Source organism: Chiloscyllium punctatum, chromosome 32, assembly GCF_047496795.1.
Source record: "Chiloscyllium punctatum isolate Juve2018m chromosome 32, sChiPun1.3, whole genome shotgun sequence".
NCBI lineage: Eukaryota > Metazoa > Chordata > Chondrichthyes > Orectolobiformes > Hemiscylliidae > Chiloscyllium > Chiloscyllium punctatum.
This window is the reverse complement of record NC_092770.1, coordinates 18,944,891-18,964,774: the sequence shown is the minus strand read 5'-3', so window position 1 is coordinate 18,964,774 and position 19,884 is coordinate 18,944,891. Positions and strand designations below refer to the sequence as shown.

At 40.8% G+C, this 19,884-nt stretch overlaps 1 protein-coding gene across 4 annotated transcripts in view; it reads right to left on the bottom strand.

Moving 5' to 3' along the window:
• tmtc3 (transmembrane O-mannosyltransferase targeting cadherins 3) overlaps positions 1–17,732 on the bottom strand; it is a 61,104-nt gene extending 43,372 nt beyond the window's left edge. Inside the window, exons 1-3 of one of the 4 annotated variants that reach the window (XM_072551817.1) lie at positions 17,619–17,732; positions 7,889–8,089; positions 948–1,166 (exon numbers count right to left, since the gene is read on the bottom strand). In XM_072551817.1, coding sequence (XP_072407918.1) covers positions 948–1,166; positions 7,889–8,077 — 408 coding nt within the window. In that variant the 5' untranslated portion in view covers positions 8,078–8,089; positions 17,619–17,732. Of the gene's footprint in view, positions 1–947; positions 1,167–7,888; positions 8,090–17,396; positions 17,586–17,618 lie in introns of those variants that run through there. The other 3 variants (XM_072551819.1, XM_072551815.1, XM_072551818.1) reach the window with 3 other exon arrangements.
• Positions 17,733–19,884: the final 2,152 nt, after the last annotated feature.

Here is a 19,884-nt window from a genome sequence, read left to right as displayed (position 1 = left end):
TATTAACATTGCTATAGCTCAATAAGGCTGAATGATCTGAGTCCGCGCTCTAAATTCTACCAATCTATTTAAGTCTGAAATATAAACTAGCCAAAGACAAAGCACACTGCAAAGCTCACTTGTGCCACACAGTGACTGGCACTGGTTATTACATTTGGATTCTGTAAGAATCATTGCCTTCAGATCCCACCACAACAGATGAGCCTTGATCCATCTACAAATAACCAGCCAGAAAGCTACACTCAAAACGTGGGTGCAGCAAGTCCTGAAAATCATATTAATGAAGCTTCAAACAGCTACCTGGAAGGTGACACTTGGTTACCAAGAAAAATCACATCTGTGGTCCTCTCCACACAAAGGAGCACATGACCAGCAAGCAACTCCATTTAAAATCACACCATTTGGACATCTCCATGGCCACGCACAGAAGTAGAGCTAGAACCTGGACCTTCTGGCACAGAGGTAGGGTCATTTCCACTGTGCCACAAGACCCTTTGTCTGGCAGTGGAAAAATTATTTTTAATAAATCTATATGGACATGTAATGATACAGCTCCATGGCAAGTGGGATTTGAAACTGGACCTTCTGCCTTAGAGGTAAGGACATCACATTGTACCACAAGCGCTCTAAATAATAAGGCCATCTGATCTTTCAATCATCATGTAGCCCCTGCTGTCCCAATGTACCACCTAACAACTATAGGGCTTCTTCCATAGCTATTCAATGTTGCGGACCTATGAGTGAAGAATTCACTAAGATCAATAGTAAAGCTGAAACCTGAGTGTTAATTCAGCTCCATTGGGGAAACATTTTGTGTTACACTTAAAAAGTGAAAAAGTAGGGAGTGCAAGAGGAGCTTCTATTTTATTATAACACTGACTTTTGTGCATCTGACTTCAGTTAAGATTGTATAAGCCTCACGTGCATACATCTAAATGCTTACTCACCGCTTCAGTATGAATTGGATGAACCGCAAAAAGCAGAGAAGCAATCAGGCTGGATTTCCTATCCAGAAACAGTTGGCATACTTTGAGATAAATTATGCAGACCACTGCATGCAGGACAAGATTCAAGAGGTGGTAGAAAGCTGAATTCAGTTCACTGAAAAGGTAGTTTAATCGAAATGTGAGCACAGTGAGCGGTCGATAGGATTTATGGCTCCTTTCCTGTGTAGGGAAACAATGTCATTGTTAGATCAACTTTAAAACCTACATATGAGTGACACCAGATAAAAAAAATTATTGCCCAATTTACAAATAGATTTAAACTCAATCTTATGTAGACAAGAGTCTATTGACAAAGTATAAAGTAATCAGGTCATTTAAATCTGATTAATCTGTAGGCCAAGATTCAGCCCAATCTGCACGAATATATTTTCCATGTAAATTGGAATGTGAGCTTTGCTATGAAATTCTTCTAAATTATCCTCGACCACCTGGTATACAAAACATAATTTCTTTAAATGGTACCATGGGATATTTTACATCCACCCACTGGCATCTAGGTCTAAAAGATAGCACCTCCAGCTGTCCAGCTTTCATTCAGTTACAAGCTGGAGTCTGAAGCCTTGGTTTTGGTGCGTAATAGGATTCTAACCCACAAACCTCTGAATCATGGGTAAGAATTTTAATATCTAAGCCACAGCTGATACCAATTGTGCACAGGGCAGATCACGACTTATTTGTGGTTCAAATCCAGTAAAAAAAATTTGGGAATCAAAAGCAAGCAAGGTTTAGAATATTAATGAAGTGTTGTTTGTAAGAAGTTTCAGGATCCTGGATTTCTGATTGCCACAATAGGAAGGAAATGACTGCAGAGGAGCTTCACCTGGATGTGGCCTGGGCTGAAGCCTTTTAGCTATGAAGATACACCAGATAGGCTGCTATCCTGAGAGAAAAGAAGGCTGATGCAAGGACTTGATCGAGATGTACAAAATTATGAGGGGCATGGATAGGTCGAGGGGAAGAAACTTTTCCCCTCAGTTAATGGATCAATAACCAGAAGCATAATTTTAAGATAAAACCAGATGAGATTTAAAGATTTTTTTTTCCCAGTGGGTTGCTGGAGCTCACTGGCTAAAAAGGTGGTAGAGGCAGGAACCATCACAAACATTTTAGCAGAATGTAAAGGACCACTTGAAGTACCATGCTATACAAGGCTACAGGACAAATGCTGGAAAGTGGAGCTACAGTAGATAAGTACTTGACGACCAGCATGAACTTGGCAGGCTGAAGGGTCTCTTTCATAAAACCTTATGACTCTATCCTTACACTTCCATTTTTGGGAGTGAGAATGTGTATAGGGTAAATGCAGGCAGGGAAAGGGTTAAGTTTTGAGTTTTGTGAAATAAAAGGTTCAGATGAGCATGACTCAGATCAGATAGGAACTGACAGTTAACAATGGGGTGCTTCAGGCAAGGTTAATGGGTTAATAAGGTGGAAAAGCATTCATGATGTGGAGCCATTTAACAATATTGGAAGCATTCAGTACGCAAGGTCAGTTTAACAAGGTGAAAAGTAATCATTATGTGAAGTCAGGTATTCACTGTCCAACAGCAGATGGCTTAATCTTTACTGGTGATGCTCACTCAATTGATATGTATGTTGCTATATCTGTAAAATGACTACATAGTTCATCGAGAAACTGCTGTTCCAGAGAAGACTGTGAACTTGTGTCTTTGTGCACATGGGCGATCGTTGTCTCTCCCTCCAGGGCCCGGAATACAGATGAAGTAAGACAGACCATACTGTGTCTCTGAGTGATTTACTTCGACTGAGGGGGGAGAAGGGCTGACAATATTAGCGCAGTCGGCAGGATCCAAATGGATAATTACGATCGGACAGTGTCAGCAGCTGCCCGGAACATCGGTGTCTCAAGACGGACAGGTCCACAAGGTAAGACTTTAAACCTTGGTCCCTCTCGATATTCCTGTGTGCCGGAGACAGTTCCCTTGATTGATTGCTCTCTATTCTAAGGAATCCTTGAACGGTAATTAATTCAGTTGAGAGACACAGTTTCAAAGCCCGCTGGCAGGCAGAGGTTGAAATCCTCTGTGCTGCATTGGGGGGGGTTTGAGGTTCAGGTCCTCTGTGCAGTACTGGGGTTTGACTCCCCTGGGATAGGTTGATTTGAGATTCAAGTCCTCAGCACCGTGCTGAGCTTCGCGCTCTCTGTGCTTAATTGGGGTTCGAGCCACGGTGAGGAGTAACATGAGAAAGGGGTTAAAGTTCCCTCGTGGCGAAACTTGAGGCTCTGCAAGTCTTTGTTCTGGAGGGAGTGTGTGTCTTGGATTGTGGCGCCATGTGGTCTGCTGCAAGGGCTAAGTGTAATTTCAGTGACAGGATGCAAAATAAAATAAAAGCGAGAAGTGTTGAAATTAAGGGAATACTAATTCTTGGATTGAAAAGGGACAGTTTCAATAAAAACTGTGCCATGCTGAGTGTGTTTGATGTTTAAAATTTTTTCGTTTGTTAAAACACTGATTCAGAAAATCCCTTTAAGTAACTGTTTTACCTTGTTTGAATCAGGATCTCAATTCAATGTGTTTTGTGGGCTACGTAATGGGGCAGATTTTGTTTTAAGTTGAAATTGTACAACATCATGTCCTTTTCAAAATGATCAAAAATGTAACCTTAAAACAAATTGATTTGGGACTTTGAGCCCCTGATGTGTTTGAAATTCTACAATGCTTGTTTAAAAAACAGTGGGTCTGTGGTTATGCTTTAACCAGATGACAGAATTGTATTATAATATCTTTGCTGCTGTGTTTTTAATGCAGAGTGTTCACAAAAAGAAGAGTGCATTTTTATTTTGATGTTTTGTTAGGATTTTCTAGAGAATATTAGAACTGGAGGCTGAGCTGCTCAAATTCTGTTAATTTTTGTTCAGACTTCATTGGCCTCCTTCATATTGCAAACTCAAAAGAATGTTGATCGCTACCAAAGTTGCCACTGTAATTCTGACTTATAATGGAAAGCTTCATTTGGAAAACATATTTTAAAATATTCAGCATTTGCTTCCCACGAAGATTTAAATCTGAACCGAAACTGCCTCTTCAATTGCTAAAGCACAGGAGACATTTTGTTTTCTTGCTGTTTCAGACTTTTGACATACTTATCCTGACAGCTTTCACATTAGCCAAGTATCAATTTGTTAAAGGAATATAATTTTTGAATAACCTGAATGAGGTACCAGAGGGCTTGATTTTAGGACCATTGGTTGCTGTTTATAAATGACTGAATTGTTTAGGCAGTACAATTGTACAAAACTTGATTATGTCATAAATAGTGAACAGAGTAATAGACTTCAAGAATTCAAAGAATGTTGAAATAGGCAGACACAATTTACTGTAGTTAAATGTGTGACTGTCTTTAAGGATTGACCATCTTGGCAAGGAGGGGGTGAGGGAGGAAATGCAAAGATTTTGTCAGCAGCTAACATCATCTCGAGAGAGTTTCTCCATTCACAGGTAAAGCACACCTTCGGACACCGCCCACCCCTCCATACCTGATCCAATGGATTCAATCAGCTCCCCAGTCATGAAGAAAATGAAGAAACTAACAATAGTGAAGAGGTGGTCGGTATGTTTTTTGTCACTGGCCTTCCTACAGTCATTAAACTATGTGAGCTTTACCTGTCTTTCGATCATTTAAGGGATATGAAGGTTCACTGATCAAGCTAACATCACAACATCCAGTTGTCTTTGTTACATTGAACAGCACAGTGGGAACAAATGCAGCAAAATATGCTGCATTCACCTAGCCTGCTGCTGTAGCTGAAACTGCTTTGCACACTCAGACGCGCTGGTATCCTCCATCTGAAGCATCTCCGAGAGGATGGAAGTCTCAGTTTTGTGAAGCATTTAACTACCTTTAACCAAGAAATCAGATTTCTCCGAGGAGTGATGCAAGAAGATTGAATTGTGTTTTCAGGTTGGACTTTACTGAAGGAAATTTTGGAGAACTGGGTCATTTCCACTTGACTTGGAGGGGATGGAGTGATCACTAAGGACTGTGGAGTTAAGAACTTTACTAGTGGATTATTTTCCACATGGGAGGATTCCTTAAATTCTATTTACTATAACGGACAAGTATTTTTTGTTGTTATAATCATCGTATGTGTCAATAACTTGCTTAAATGTTGCTGTCAGTCTTATGAAAGCTGGTAATGCCATCTCAGTGATTATCATGAAATGATAAAAGGAGGGACTGAGAAGTGTATAGGGTATAAGCAGGTAGGGAAAGAGTTAAATTCTGAGTTTTGAGAAACAAGAGGTTCAGCTGAACTTGACTCAGATCAGATGAGAACTTACAGTTAACAATGGACGCGGCAGGCAAGGACAATGGGTTAACAAGGTGGAAAAGCAGTCATTATGTAGAGCCATTTAAAATTATTGCAAGCATTCAGTATGAGGGGTCAGTTTAACAAGGTGAAAAGTATTTATTATATGAAGTCAGTTATTCATGGTGCAAAAGCAGTTGGCTGTTGCATAAAGATGAAGGAGGTAAAACTATACTGTGTCTGAGTGTTTTGCTTTGACTGAGGGAAGGAAATGGGACGACAGGAGGATCTGAAAATAGCACTAAGAGGCAATGCAAGTTCACAAGGATGTCATTAAAGATGGAACTTAAAGCTATGAAGAGAAGCTGGAGATGTTATTGGTGGCAAGAAATGACCTGAGAAAAAATCATGATTTTGAAGTATATAAAGTAAACTGTATTAGATTAAGCAGTAAAGATTAAGTAATAATAGATTATTAAACAGCAACAGATTACTTATACAGAGGAGACACAAAATTAGCACAAATGGAGAACAGTGAGGAGAATGGAAAAATATTAATTTTGGAATCTCGTGAACACTTTTTTCATAAATGGTACATTTTGAGTGGAAGAAGAGAGGGGCCACATTATTTGGATGTTGGTGGGTAGAGGAACCAAGGGAGCTTAGAGTAAAAGTACACCTATTACAAGGTTACACCAGAGGTTAGAAAGGCTATTAAAAAACAAATCAAAGCAAACCTTCCTATCTAGAACACTAGAAAGAAAGGTCAGGTGGTTTTGCATTCTGCTTGTAATATGACAAAAAGGATTAGAGGCATTTTGGAGTGCAGAGAGAACATGTACAAGGACGATAGCAGAAATAAATGGGTACAAACATCAGGAAAGGTTTGACAGGCCGAGTTTCATTCTTCTTTAAATAAAGGAGTTGGGTCCTTCACCATTCCTTAAGTTCATGATTGATCAGATTGCGCCCTCAAGTCTGCTTTTCTACCTACATCCCTTACTCTAAACTCAATTGCCTAAGATTTGATTACCTCAGCCTCAAACAGAATCAAAGACCCAGTCCCTATTGTTGGCTGGGGGAGAGAACTGAGTCGAAGAGTGTGATGCTAGAAAAGCACAGCCAGTCAGGCAGCATCCAAAGAGCAGGAGAATCGATGCTTCGAGCATAGCCTTTCATCAGTATCTGCAGTCCTCACTTTCACCTAGGGACAGAATTCCTCGGTGCATCAGAGATGCAGAGGGATCTTGGTGTCTTACTGCATGCATTGCAAGCGCAGTAAGTAATTAAAGAAAAACCAATGGCCTTGTTCATAGCAAGGGAAAGGGAATGAAAAAAAGGATAAAGTGAGAACTGTAGATGCTGGAGAGGCAGAGTTGAAAAGTGTGGCACTGGAAAAAGCACAGCAAGTCAGGCAATATCTGAGCAGCAGCAACGTTGACATGAAATGAAAAAGGAGGCTATGCATCTATTAAACAGGCCATTAGTAAGACTATATTTAGAGTATAATGTACATTATTGTCCTTCTTATGTGTGGGAAGATGTAACTGCATTGGGAGCAGTTCAGGCAAAGTTTTAAGAGATTGATACCTGGAGTTGGGGAGTTCTCCTGTGAGAAAATGCTGAATGAGCTAGGCTTATAAGAGTTTAGTAAAGGAAGAGGTGACTCAACTGAAACACACAAGATCGGAGGGGTCTTGACTGGAAGCATGTGGAAAGAATGCATCTTCTTCAGAGAGAATCTAGAACCGGGGGAATGATACTGAAAACATGGAGTTGTACATTTAAAACAAAGATGAGGAGAACCGTTTTTCTCAGAGAGTCATGAGTCACTGAAACACTTCTTTAAAAGGCAGTAAAAGCAGTCTGGATATTTTTGAGCATAAGATGGATTCTTGAGGAGAGATGAACAATTATCAGGGACAGGCAGGAATGTGGACTAATTGGATCTGCCATGATTTTATCAATTGGCAAAGTGGGTTCACAGGTCCAGTGGCCAAATGAAGGAAATCAGGAATACATAGCAGGCGGGAATTGGAGGAGCAGAGGTCAAGAAAGGTTGGAGGGGATTATAGAAATAGAAAGGGACAATGCCTGGGAGGGACCTGGCCAAGGGATAAGAATTTTACATTTGAAACATTGATGAAAGGGGAACCAAGGCAGTTCCATGAGCACAGGGTGGTAGAAGAATGGAAGGTGATGTGAATTCGCAGAGTTTTACATCAGTCCAGGTTGATGGGGTGTGGAAAATGGGAGAATGGTCAGGAAAGCACTGGAACAGTCATTGGATGAAAACCTGCCAATTGTTTTGTACATGCTACAATCCATAGGAATTCCAGATGATCTTGAAAGAAAATAAAAATAGAAGCTGGAATACATCACTTAAGCTTATATTTCTATTCAAGGATCAAGACTGATCTTTGCCACATACCTCAATTCCATGAGGGTAGGACCAGGTATGGTTATTATCAAATATTGACTGGATATCTAATTAACATTAACAATATACAGTAGATGTTAAACAAAGTTTTAAAAACATTTGTTAAAAAGCACAAAGATGACAGTGAAATGCAAGATTTTTTTAAGATAACAGCAGAAATTGTATTACCTCATTCATAGGAGTTCCCCAAAAGTCATTGTGAAATAAGTTCTTCAAAGGTGTTGAAGGATGCAAGTCTTTGTTATCCAGAATGGCAGAGACATCATCAAAAACAAACCCACAATGTGTGCTGTTCCAGTAACAAACAGTCACTACTGCTGTCAACAAAACTACCTCCTTCCAGCTCAACTCAGCCATTCTCACAGGCTGCTGCAGAAAATAGAAATAATATTTTAAAAACTTTTTGTTTCCACCTCCTTTATGAAATAAATTAAGCAGAACCCACAATATAAAGCTTTGGTAATTTTTTTCAGTTTGAATAGAAACTTAACATGACCAGTGTCATAAATAATGCGGCTACAAAAGTGTCACCTGTTAGGAACTCTGTGGAAAGTAAATCACTTCTTTGTTATCAAAAGCTGTCTGCTACTTACAGACCACAAGTAAGGAGTGTGATGGAATATCTTCCACTTGCCGACTGCTAGCAGCTTGAAGCACAACACCATTCTGTACAAAGTAGCCTACATGATTAGCATTGCATCCGCCACCAGTGAAGCAGAATACGTTGTGTACAACCAGCTCGAACTTAAACAGTATTTTTCAACACCTCTATCACCTGGAAGAACAGGACAGAAGGTGCTGGAAACACCTTGAAGCTTCCCTTCAGGTGACATATCAGTGATGTACGCTGATGTATATGGTCTATACATGTTAAAGTCAGAAGAACAGTACCTCCAACTTCTCAAGAGCAATTTGGGATGGCAATAAATGCTGACCTTATTTACCAAAGCCCTCACTTGAGGAATTAATACAAAAAGGTACCTATTGCTTCCTAAACGTAATGATCTCGGACTAAGCCGCACTCTCTGCAACTGGATCCTCAGTTTCCTGACCCACAGGCTACAATCAGTAAAGATAGAGGATAATATTTCATCCTCACTAACACTCAACACTGGAGTCACCCAGGGGTTGCATACTCAGCACCCTACTGTACTCACTGTATACCCATGACTGTCGCCAAATACCAGACTAATGCCGTTCACAAGTTCGCTGATGACACCACCATAGTCAGTCAAATCTCAGATAGCGACAAAACAGACTATAGACGGGAGGCAGAAGACCTGGAAAAACGGTACACTGAGAACAACCTAGCTCTCAATGCCGGCAAAACCAAGGAACTCATTATTGACTTTTGGCGGGATGTTACTCATGCCCCCCTACACATTAACAGCATAGAGGTGGAACGAGTGGAGAGTGTCAAGCTCCTGGGAGTGGTCATCCACAACAAGCTTTCTTGGACCCTTCATGTGGGCACACTGGTTACCAAGGCCCAACATCATCTCTTCTTCCTCAAGCAGCTGAAAAAATTTGGCATGATGGTGAATACCCTTGCCAACTTTTATAGGTGCGCCATCAAGAGCATTCTGTCTGGATGTATCACTACCTGGTATGGCAACTGTACCATTCAAGATCGGAGATGGTTACAGAGAGTAGTGAACTTGGCCTGGACAATCACAAAGGGCAACCTCCCATCTACAGAATCCAGCTACCAGGTCTGCTGTCGAGGAAAGGTCGCCAGCATTCTTTAAGATCTATCCCACTGTGGCATAGTTTTTCTATAACCTCTACTATCGGGGAGAAGGTACAGAAGCCTGAACGCATGCATAAGCTGGTTTCGTGAAAGTTTCTACCTTACTATTGTTAGAATACTGAATAGACTCAAAAACTCAAACATTCACCAGTACCTGTGTTTTTGTTTTTGGCGCTGTTTACCTATTATTTACTATCTATGCTACTTAAGTCTGTGATCTGCCTGCATTACTTGCAAGACAAAGCTTTTCACTGTGCCTCGGTACACGTGACAATAAACTTAATTCAGTTCAATTCATTCTACACTGAACTATTCATCCCACATCTTTGTTTCAGCATAACTTGGAACTAAACAGAAATAGTCTACCAAAGCTCACTGCAAGCTGACAGAAAATATTGGGGAAGGGACTCCTGCTGTCCCAAAATGGAGGTACCACTTTAAAGCAGGTCACCACAACAGCTTTGTCATCCTTTGTGAGCAGACTTGGTTTCCTGAGCATTTCTCCAATGTACCTTGTACACAAACAAACTCACATGACTCATGAGCAAACATAACCTCATTAATAGGTGTTTGAACCTCCTAAAAATATTTGCATAGGAGATCCAAGCCTATGAAGATTTTCTGGAAATATGTTGTACTTTTTTGGTTAAAAATGTGTTATTTAGAACACTACTCCACACAAAATATACCATCACAGATTGGCTCCAGGTGTGCAGCACTCTAATCAATAAGTTTGTCGAACAATAAGCAGATCCACAACTAACTGACACATCTCTGCAGGTCAGATTCCTCAAACTTCACTATGGGAAGCAGGGGCCTTACGATAGTGTCACTGGATCAATCCAGAGGCCCAGGCCAAGGCTGTGGGAAAAGATGTTCAAAATCCACTGTGGCATGGAATTTAACTTTAATTAAAGTTTGAAACAAAAAGCTAGCCTTGATGATAGTGACCAGGGTTGTCATTACATTTTGGAAAACAAATCTTTAGGGAAAGAAATCTGCCATCCCTAGCTGCCCTGACCTACATGTTACTCCAGATCCACAGAAATGTGGGTGACTCTTAACTGCCCTCAGAAATAATTGAGCAAAGGCAATTGGGAATGAGCAACAAATGCTTATTTAGGGAGCGTTGCCTATATCCCATTATGTTTGCTGCTCCCCCACCAAAACCAGCACCCAACAGCTGCATCTCTCATATAGGGTCAATAACTAATGAAACGGATCAGACTACCAATGGTTTAAAATAATCCTCATTCTCAGAGGATGATGGAGCTAAACGTCACCAAGAGGATATGCTGTACCTAGAAAATCATTTATCCTTTTAAACAGATGGCCTGGTTGTTAACACATTGATGCTTACGGGACGTGGCTATATGGAATATTTTCTCACTCATAACAATGGTGAATACTGTAAGAATATCATTGCTGTATAATCTGTCCTAAACTTGCGTCATCTGCTATACAAATCTAATTTTGTTTTTATACCTACTTTGACAGAAAATTCTACTGCTCAGCAATGTTCTTTGAATATACATTATTTGGACCACTTCAGTTTTCAGCAGCCTGAAGTTAATTTATAATTGTTGGTGATACTTCAGATTTGAAGCACAGAATCATTAAGTTAATACAAGAGTGCAAGTCAAGTCCTATCGGATGGAGCACACAAATCTCAAGACTCATCTCCTTACCTCTTGCAGCACCACCTACCCCACACAGCAGACACTGAGATTGCAGACAGTGAACTTATCAGTCATCTCAAAAACCAAAGTGGGATCGAAGCAAGTCATCCTCAAATCAGATGACTGACTGAGGAGGAAAACTTTCAAGTTGGAAGTGCCAGAGGTACCATATAATTGATAGAACCTTTGACCAAAGCCATGTCTGTCTCGCTCTCAGAGTATTCCATTTCCATTTGGTGACCCTTTGTGCACAAATTAGTAGCTACAATATGTACTGTGGTTTGATATATATCACAGTATTATCACTGGAAAATAACATTAATCAGTAATATATTGTGGTTAACTTTTAAACAAATTGGAGAAAATGCAACATAAAAGTAACTTATTTGGAAAGGCATTCATGTTTGAGGATATGTAAAACAGTTGTTCTGTGAATTTCCTCATTGTTAAGTATAATTTAAATTACAGAGCTCAAAGAAATGTATCAGTATTTTAGTTTTAGTAACCACACATGTAAGTGGTTAACTGATACAATTTTAGTAGTTTAAAGAGGTGCTTTTTAAAACCATTTCCACCCCTATATTATGTACTGTAGTGGAACATCTCATTGAACAGGCTTAAAGGGTTGAACTCCTGTGCTGTGTTTCCGAAGAGACTTAATTGGCTGCAAAGCACTTTCGGGGTCCTGAGGTGCTGAAAGCAGCCATAAAAATACAAGTTCCTTCTTTTCAATGGAGGAAGATTCATGCAAACAGCACGCGTAGCTTTAATTTATATCTTTGCAGTCAGGTACATATCAATTCTCCCTGGATTTGTCAGTGGTCCCTTTCTCATCCATATGCTTCCCCTGGGTGACATCATTCACAAGCAACAGATTCTACTCATACTTCGACAGTATGCAGCTCAACTTTATCCTGCATCACTCAATCTTACTCAACTTCTCCATTGCCTGTGTTTGGGAAAAACCAGGTTGTCCAAAGAGTAGAAATTTTATTCAACTAAATATCACAAAGTCTGAAACAGTAGTCTTCATCTGTTAGCATAAACTCCATTCCCTAGTTACAATTTACGACTTAAGATCACCCACAGCCTTACTTAGTTCTGAATTGAGCTTCAACATCCTATCCTGTCCAGCACCAAGACAACCTACTTCTACCTCTGGGAGAATAGGCACTTCTGCTCCAGGCTCAGGTGATCTGTTCTAACTCTCATCAATGCTCACAGTTGATTATTCCATCACACAGTTGGATAATTCATGTTCTACCACTCCAGAAACTCTGCTTCGCTAACCTTAATACGCATCAAGGCCCACTCACCCATGACCTGTGTGTTCAATGGTCTATACTGGTTTGTTTTTAAAATCTCTCCAATGGCGTCAGCCCTCCTCAATATTCATTGCTCTATGAAATCAAAACCCCTCTAAGTATGCTAGAAGTCTGAAGTAAACTAACACAAAAGCTGGAAACACTCAGGTCTGGCAGCATCCCTGCAGAGAAATGGAATTAATGTCTCTGGATCTGTGACACAGAATCAGAATCATTGCTTGACCAGTGATGGCCATGCCTTCTGTTACTAGCCCCAAAATTAATCCCCTAAATGGTTTGCTTTGATTCAAAATGCTCTTTGCCAAAAACTTTGGTTACCTGTGCTAACAACATCTTCGGTCCAGGGTCAAATTTTGTATCATTACGAAACACCTCGAGTTGTTGCACTTCATTGAAGGTTTCATGTAAGTTGTTTTGGTTGTATTACAGACTGTCACCATTACTGACTGTAGTCTTTTATTGATTAAATTTGAGCTCATGAACTTCTGTGGTAGGATCTAAACTGTCTCTCTGAATCATAAGCCCAAATCTTTGGACTATTACAACAAAAAGAGCGAGCTGGAGATGCTGGAAACTTGAACACAAATAGTGAAGAAACTCAGCAGGTCTGGCAGCATCCAATGAAGGGTCATGGCACTTAAATTGTTAACTCTGCTTCTCTCTCTAGCTTGCTGCCAGCTCTGCTGAGCTTCTTTCTGTTTGTATCTTGATTAGTAGTCTAGTTAGGACACTATATCCCTCGCTTAATGGTGGTTCTGTAAAATGGGTAACCAAGTTACACAATTAAATTATAATTTTAATTAATGCACAGCATGAGCCTGTTCAGCTGACTGTAAAAATTCATACAGGACAAATATGTAAGATCCTGACAGCCTATCCTTCTATTCCCGTTGTTGCTGTCCATGTTCCGACTCACACTCAAGCCCTATCCACCTGTTAGCCCTGGGCTTGCTGAACACTAACTCTTAATTAAGCAACATCCTACTTTTAAAGCTCCCATTTCAGTTTTCAAATTTCCTTTCAAGTCCATAACTTGTCCAAGCCTTTCGAAATATTAATGTAACTCCAACTCTGGCCCTTCAACATCCTTAACTTTAAATGCTTGACATTAGCAGTCACACCTTCCGCTTATTTTTAAGACATTCCTTCAAACCTACATCTTTGACAGGCTTTCAGTCATCTCCCAAAATTTTGATGTTAAATTTGTTTTGATAATATTTCTGTGAATCATCCTGGGATGTTTTATTACGCCAAGCATAGACAGAAATGATGTATTGTTGTTGATTCCTCTCCATATACTTTATGTAGTGTAGTCATAGCAACATACAAATTAGGGGGACTGGGCTACTCAGCACCTTCAGCCTGCTCTGCTCACAGCTCTAGGTACTCTAATTCCCCTTTACCCTGATAATCTTCCACTTCTATATTAAAAATATAGAAAGACTCATCATCATCCACTACTTTTAAGTTAGAGTTCCAAATACTGTCAACCCTCTGTGAGAAAATATTTGTCCGACTTATCTTAAATGGGAGTTTTTTTTTGAAACAATAATCTTTAAACAGTGCCCCCAGTTCTAAAATCTCTAAGAGGAAACATCCCCTCTACATGTACTGTGTCAAGACCTCTCAGGATCTTGCGTAATTCAATCAAGTTACCTCTTACTTTTCCAAACTCCAGCAGATATAAGCTTCGCTTGTTTAATTTTTCATCATACCACATGGTGCCCCTTCCCCTATTCATCTCGTAAATATTCTGTGAACTGCTTCAAAAGCATTTAAATCCTTCCTTAAATAAGGAGGCCAATACTTTACACGATAATCCAATCCGTTCTTACCAACATTCTGAGTAATGAATAACATCCCTACTTTCTGTGGAAAGATTAATCAACTTGCACATAGCAAGCTCCTACAAACAGTAATGAGAACATTTGAGCTGTTTTAGTAAAAATAACATTACTATGAAATCAAGGATAATTCCCCTGTTTTTGTCTGAAGCTGTCTCAGAAGCGTTTATTGCCATTTAAGAGGCCTTTGTTCTAATAGCTCATCCAAAAGATGGCACTTGTATGTAGGTTAATCTCAGTATTGCACTAGAGCATTATTATAGAATTTGAGATATTTTCCTCCTTTTTGTCTTGCGGACGTAGCTGATAAGGTCAGTATTTGTTGCCCATCCCTGATTTTCCTTGAACTAAGTGGCATGCTGGGCCATTTCAGACAAATCTGTTATTGTTCTGGAGTCACATGCAGTCAGGAAGGCAAACTTTCTTCTCAGACGACGGTAGTGTACCAAATGAATTTCTAAAGCAAATCAATGTTAGTTTTGTGCCATCATTAAAGAGATGCTTTACATTTCAGATTTACAATTGAATTCAAATTCCATTAACAACCACGATTTGAATCCATGTCCCTAGATCATTTGTCTGGACGTATGGTTATTGATTGAGTGGTGTTAACAGTTCACCGCCACCACATTTATGAATAGGATTCGGACCCATAAACTTCCTCTTCATGTACAAAAATGCTACCACCTGTTGATACTGAAAATAGCTGAACCCTTAGAACTATAGACATTACTTTCTCACGGGATTGTCTGGAGTAGAATCTAACCTATCTAACCTTCAGCAAGTCCGACTATGAAATCATCAAGCTGCACAATCAAAACACGTTAAACTTTAAGTAGCAGGGTCTAACTTTGTAACAATTAGTAAATATCCTCCATCTGCATTTTTTAGGCTGTGACAAGCTCAAATCTTTTCAGAGCTTGCTCAAACATCTGTTTTCCTTGTCTACATGTGTTCCACCCACTGTTTCCTGAAGTCATCCTATTAACAACTGGAGCATCCCAGCAACACTTGTAAACTAGAAGGAAACCAAATGCAGTGCATGCAGTTACGCAGACCATACAAGTGATAATACTGTTACAGACTATTACAATTTGAGACCGGTTTGTGGTAACTATGTTCTTTTTAATGTTCAGCTGTTAACAGTCTCAATTTCTCTCTGTAATTTGCTACTGTACAAGTCCTGTCAAAGTAAGTCAATTTATAAAATAAAAGTAACATCTAAGAACACTAAGTCAGAGCTGGAGTAGCTTGAAGCCTATTGAGAGCCTGCTCTGCCATTCAACAAAACCATGGCTAATCTTCTCGATCAACTCTACTTACTGAGACTGAGACTATCTCCAAATATCTTGTACCAAAAATTCTATTAACCTCTGTTTTTAAACATATCCACCAATTAAGCATCTACAGCTCTCTGGGGTACAGAATTCAGAACACTCTCAACCCTTTGAGTGCAGATATTTCTCATCACAGACCTAAGTAATTAACTCCTTAGTCCAAGATTAATGTCCTTATATTCTAAACTGTCTAGTTAGGAGAAAGATTTTCTTCACATTTACCCTGTTAAACACAACTTTTTATATACTGAAGAGATTTTTATTTTACTTTTTCAACTGACGTGGACATTGCTGACAAAGCCAGCATTTGTTCTCTTTGGGAAGATGGTGGCAAGTTGCCTCATTAAATTGCTGCAGTCCATCTGGTGAAGCTACACACAGTGTTATTAAGGAAGGAAATTCCAAGATTTTTGACCTGGTGAAGTCAAGGAATGTTGTTAACAGTTCTAAGCCAGGATGGTCTGTGTCTTGAAAGGGAACCTGCATCTTTCAATATTCTAAACTCCAGGGAATATAAAACCTAATCCACTCAATCTCATCTCACAGGACAATACTTGTTTGACAGTTGGCACATCAGTGCCAGACTTACATGAACTGCCTTAAGGTTTTGTTTCTGGGCATTCAGTCCAGTCCCCAGGGTAACGAACTATCCTATATTACAAGGGAGTGTCTTTGTTTGACTGATCTACACTCCTTAAGGGAGACTTTTAACCTTAATTTTTAAGTACAACCTGCGAAAGATGGATACCCTGCTAAGGTTACCAGTGCTGACTTCCCCTCAGTCAAGTGTGGCCTATTTTATCCTATGTCAGTTGGTCATCTTGGTTTGGTCCCTAATCTCTCCCTAAAGTTTCATCTCCCCTACCTCATCATGCTGCCCTTCAGTCCACTAGAGCCCCATTACTTATTTCCCCAAAATTGGGATGTTCAATCCTATGAAAACAAAATGAGACACACCTCGAGTAGAGAGGTGGGGTTGGTCAGGGAGAGAGAGGATATGAAGGTGATGTGTGAGTAGTTTCAACAGGACTGGGCTGAGAAATCTTAGCATCATAATAGCCTGAGTAAGATAGAAATAAAGTGAAGTAAAATTTCTCTTGTTGAGTCACAACACAATCTCCCTTCCAGCTGCTTGCCGTTTGAACAATCCATCTTGCTCCCAGGCTAACACATTATGTTGGAACTATGACAGTGTTCCAATGAAATTCAATACATACTGGAGGTACAGTACCTCATTCTCCCTGAAGGCACAGCCTCTAGGACTTAATATTGGGTTCCACAACTTCAGTGTATGAACCCTGTCCTCTATTTTTCTTCGTCCCCCTGCATTTCTTATGGGCTTTGCTCTTTGCAGATTTGACCCAGTTTCTCTTTCCAACAGCTGATGTTTACACCTATTTCACATTTCTTTTTCACCCAGCATCATTATCACGCGCTTTGTCTTGAGTTCTGAAGAAAGGTCAACTCTCATTTCTCTCATCAGATGCTGCCAGACCTGAGTCTTGCCAGCAATTTCTGGTTTTGTTGTTAACAATATGTTCCACTTGCTCCTCCTTCCACAATATTAAAAACACAGTTTTCCAGCACCTCAGTTCTAAAGTCATACTGGATTCGAAACATTGACTGTTTCTCTCCACATATGTTGCCAGATAGCTGGGTTTACCCAGCACCCTCTTTTTTTTTTAACTTCAGACTTCCAGCATCCACAATCATTAGCTCTTATCATCTCTCTACCACTCACTTGTAGACCCACTCCAACTCACCCTGGAGACTTCCAGGGTCAGTCGCGCCATCAGGACGTCCCAGAAAATAGACGACAAAGAGCTAAGTGGAAAGAGGGCCAGGGGCACGTAGCAAAGACGGTCAATGCTTTGAATAAAGAGTCAGTCGCCCTGAGGTCCCCCTCTCCCAATGTGTCCCTCCATTTTCCACGATCAGATATTACAATACCCCCTCCCGCTACCTGTTCAGCGCTCCTCCTTGCTCCAAAGCTCCACCCGCCGCACTGTTTAATTTGCAGCTCCGTTCGGCGACATCTCCAAGCAACTGCCCAGCTCCCTCCCACCCATCAGCCCCCACTTCCGGTCCGTCCCCGAACAGCCCTGCCCACTCATTTCCGGTCCGTTCCCCTCCCAGCCCCGGGGGCATGTCGGCTGCGGCCAGAGTGTCCGGACTGCAGGTTATCTCCCGCATTCCTGCTCCCACGTGCTTGTACATTACCTCGACAAACAGTCCCCACAGGAATAGCAAATAGAGAAATAAAAACAAATCTATTCGCCTCAGGAATAAAAACAGCTGATCTGAAATAGATTACTGCTAAGGGAAAATGCTTATATATAGCGTTTGATAGACTAACCAACCTATAATGACAAGGGAAAGCAAGACAATCGAACCCTTTAGATAGACGTTTCTGCTCCAAAAAAGAAAAGACTGAGTATTTCACAAGTTTTGATTTGATTTGATGTATTATTGTCACGTACCTAGGTACAGCAAAACATTTGTGTGCAGGACAGGCACATAGAGTCATAGAGATGTACAGCATGGAAACAGACCCTTCAGTCCAACCCGTCCATGCCGACCAGATATCCCAGCCCAATCTAGTTCTACCTGCCAGTACCCAGCCCATATCCCTCCAAACCCTTCCTATTCATATACTCATTCAAATGCCTCTAAAATGTTGCAATTGTACCAGTCTCCACTACTGCGTCTGGCAGCTCATTCCATAGACATACCACTCTGTGTGAAAATGTTGTCCCATAGGTTTCCTTTATATCTTTCCCATCTCACCCTAAACCTATGCCCTCTAGTTCTGGACTCCCTGACCCCAGGGAAAAGACTTTGCCTATTTACCCTATCCATGCCCCTCATAATTTTGTAAGCCTCTATAAGGTCAGCCCTTAGCCTCTGAAGCTCCAGGGAAAACAGCCCCAGCCTGTTCAGCCTCTTGCTATAGCTCAAATCCTCCAACCCTGGCAACATCCTTGTAAATCTTTTCTGAACCCTTTCAAGTTTCTCAACATCTTTCCGATAGGAAGGAGACCAGAATTGCACGCAATATTCCAACAGTGGCGTAAAGATTATAACCAGGGTGGGAAAGGTCTTTGATTATGTTGACTACCTTCCCAAGGCAACAGGAAGTACAGACAGAGTCAATGGATGGAATGTTGGCTTACATAATGGACAGGGCTGTGTTTACAACTGTGCAGCACCTTACCGTCCTGGGCAGTGCAGTTGCTATAACAATGCATTGAGATAGAATGCTGTTGTGGTTCTGTTCGCCGAGCTGGGAATTTGTGTTGCAGGCGTTTTGTCCCCTGTCTAGGTGACATCCTCAGTGCTTGGGAGCCTCCTGTGAAGCGCTTCTGTGATCTTTCCTTTGGCATTTGTAGTGGTTTGAATCTGCCGCTTCCGGTTGTCAGTTCCAGCTGTCCGTTGCAGTGGTTGGTATATTGGGTCCAGGTCGATCTGCTTATTGATTGAATCTGTGGATGAGTGCCATGCCTCTAGGAATTCCCTGGCTGTTCTCTGTTTGGCTTGTCCTATAATAGTAGTGTTGTCCCAGTCGAATTCATGTTGCTTGTCATCTGCATGTGTGGCTACTAAGGCCAAGCATTGAGGATGTCACCTAGACAGGGGACGAAACGTCTGCAACACAAATTCCCAGCTTGGTGAACAGAACCACAACAATGAGCACCCGAGCTACAAATCTTCTCACAATCTTTGAAGATAGAATGCTTTCAATGGTGCATACAAAAATGTTAATCAATCAAACTTTCCATCTATTCTTTCTTGACATGTGGGTATTACTAGCACTCCATGTGTTGCCCAACCCTATATGCCCTTGACAAGGTGCAGTACATGTGGTATAGGTAAACACACATTGCTGTGAGGAGATGTTGCATTTTGTTAAGGCAAATCACGGCAGGATTTATACAGGTAAGGATAGAGTTCTGGTAATGTTTCCAGGGGTGCAGGTGCATAGTTCCTTGAAAGTGGAGTCACAAGTCAGCAGAGTGGTGAAAAAGGCATTTGGCACCTTTGCTTTCACTGGTGAGAGCAGAGTATGGGAGTTGGAATGTCATGTTGTAGCTGTACAGGACTTTGGTGAGACCATTTTTAGAATACCGCATACAATTTTAATCATAAAAATGTACAGCATGGAAACAAACCCTTCAGTCCAACCCGTCCATGCTGACCAGATTTCCAAACCCAATCTAGTCCCACTTGCC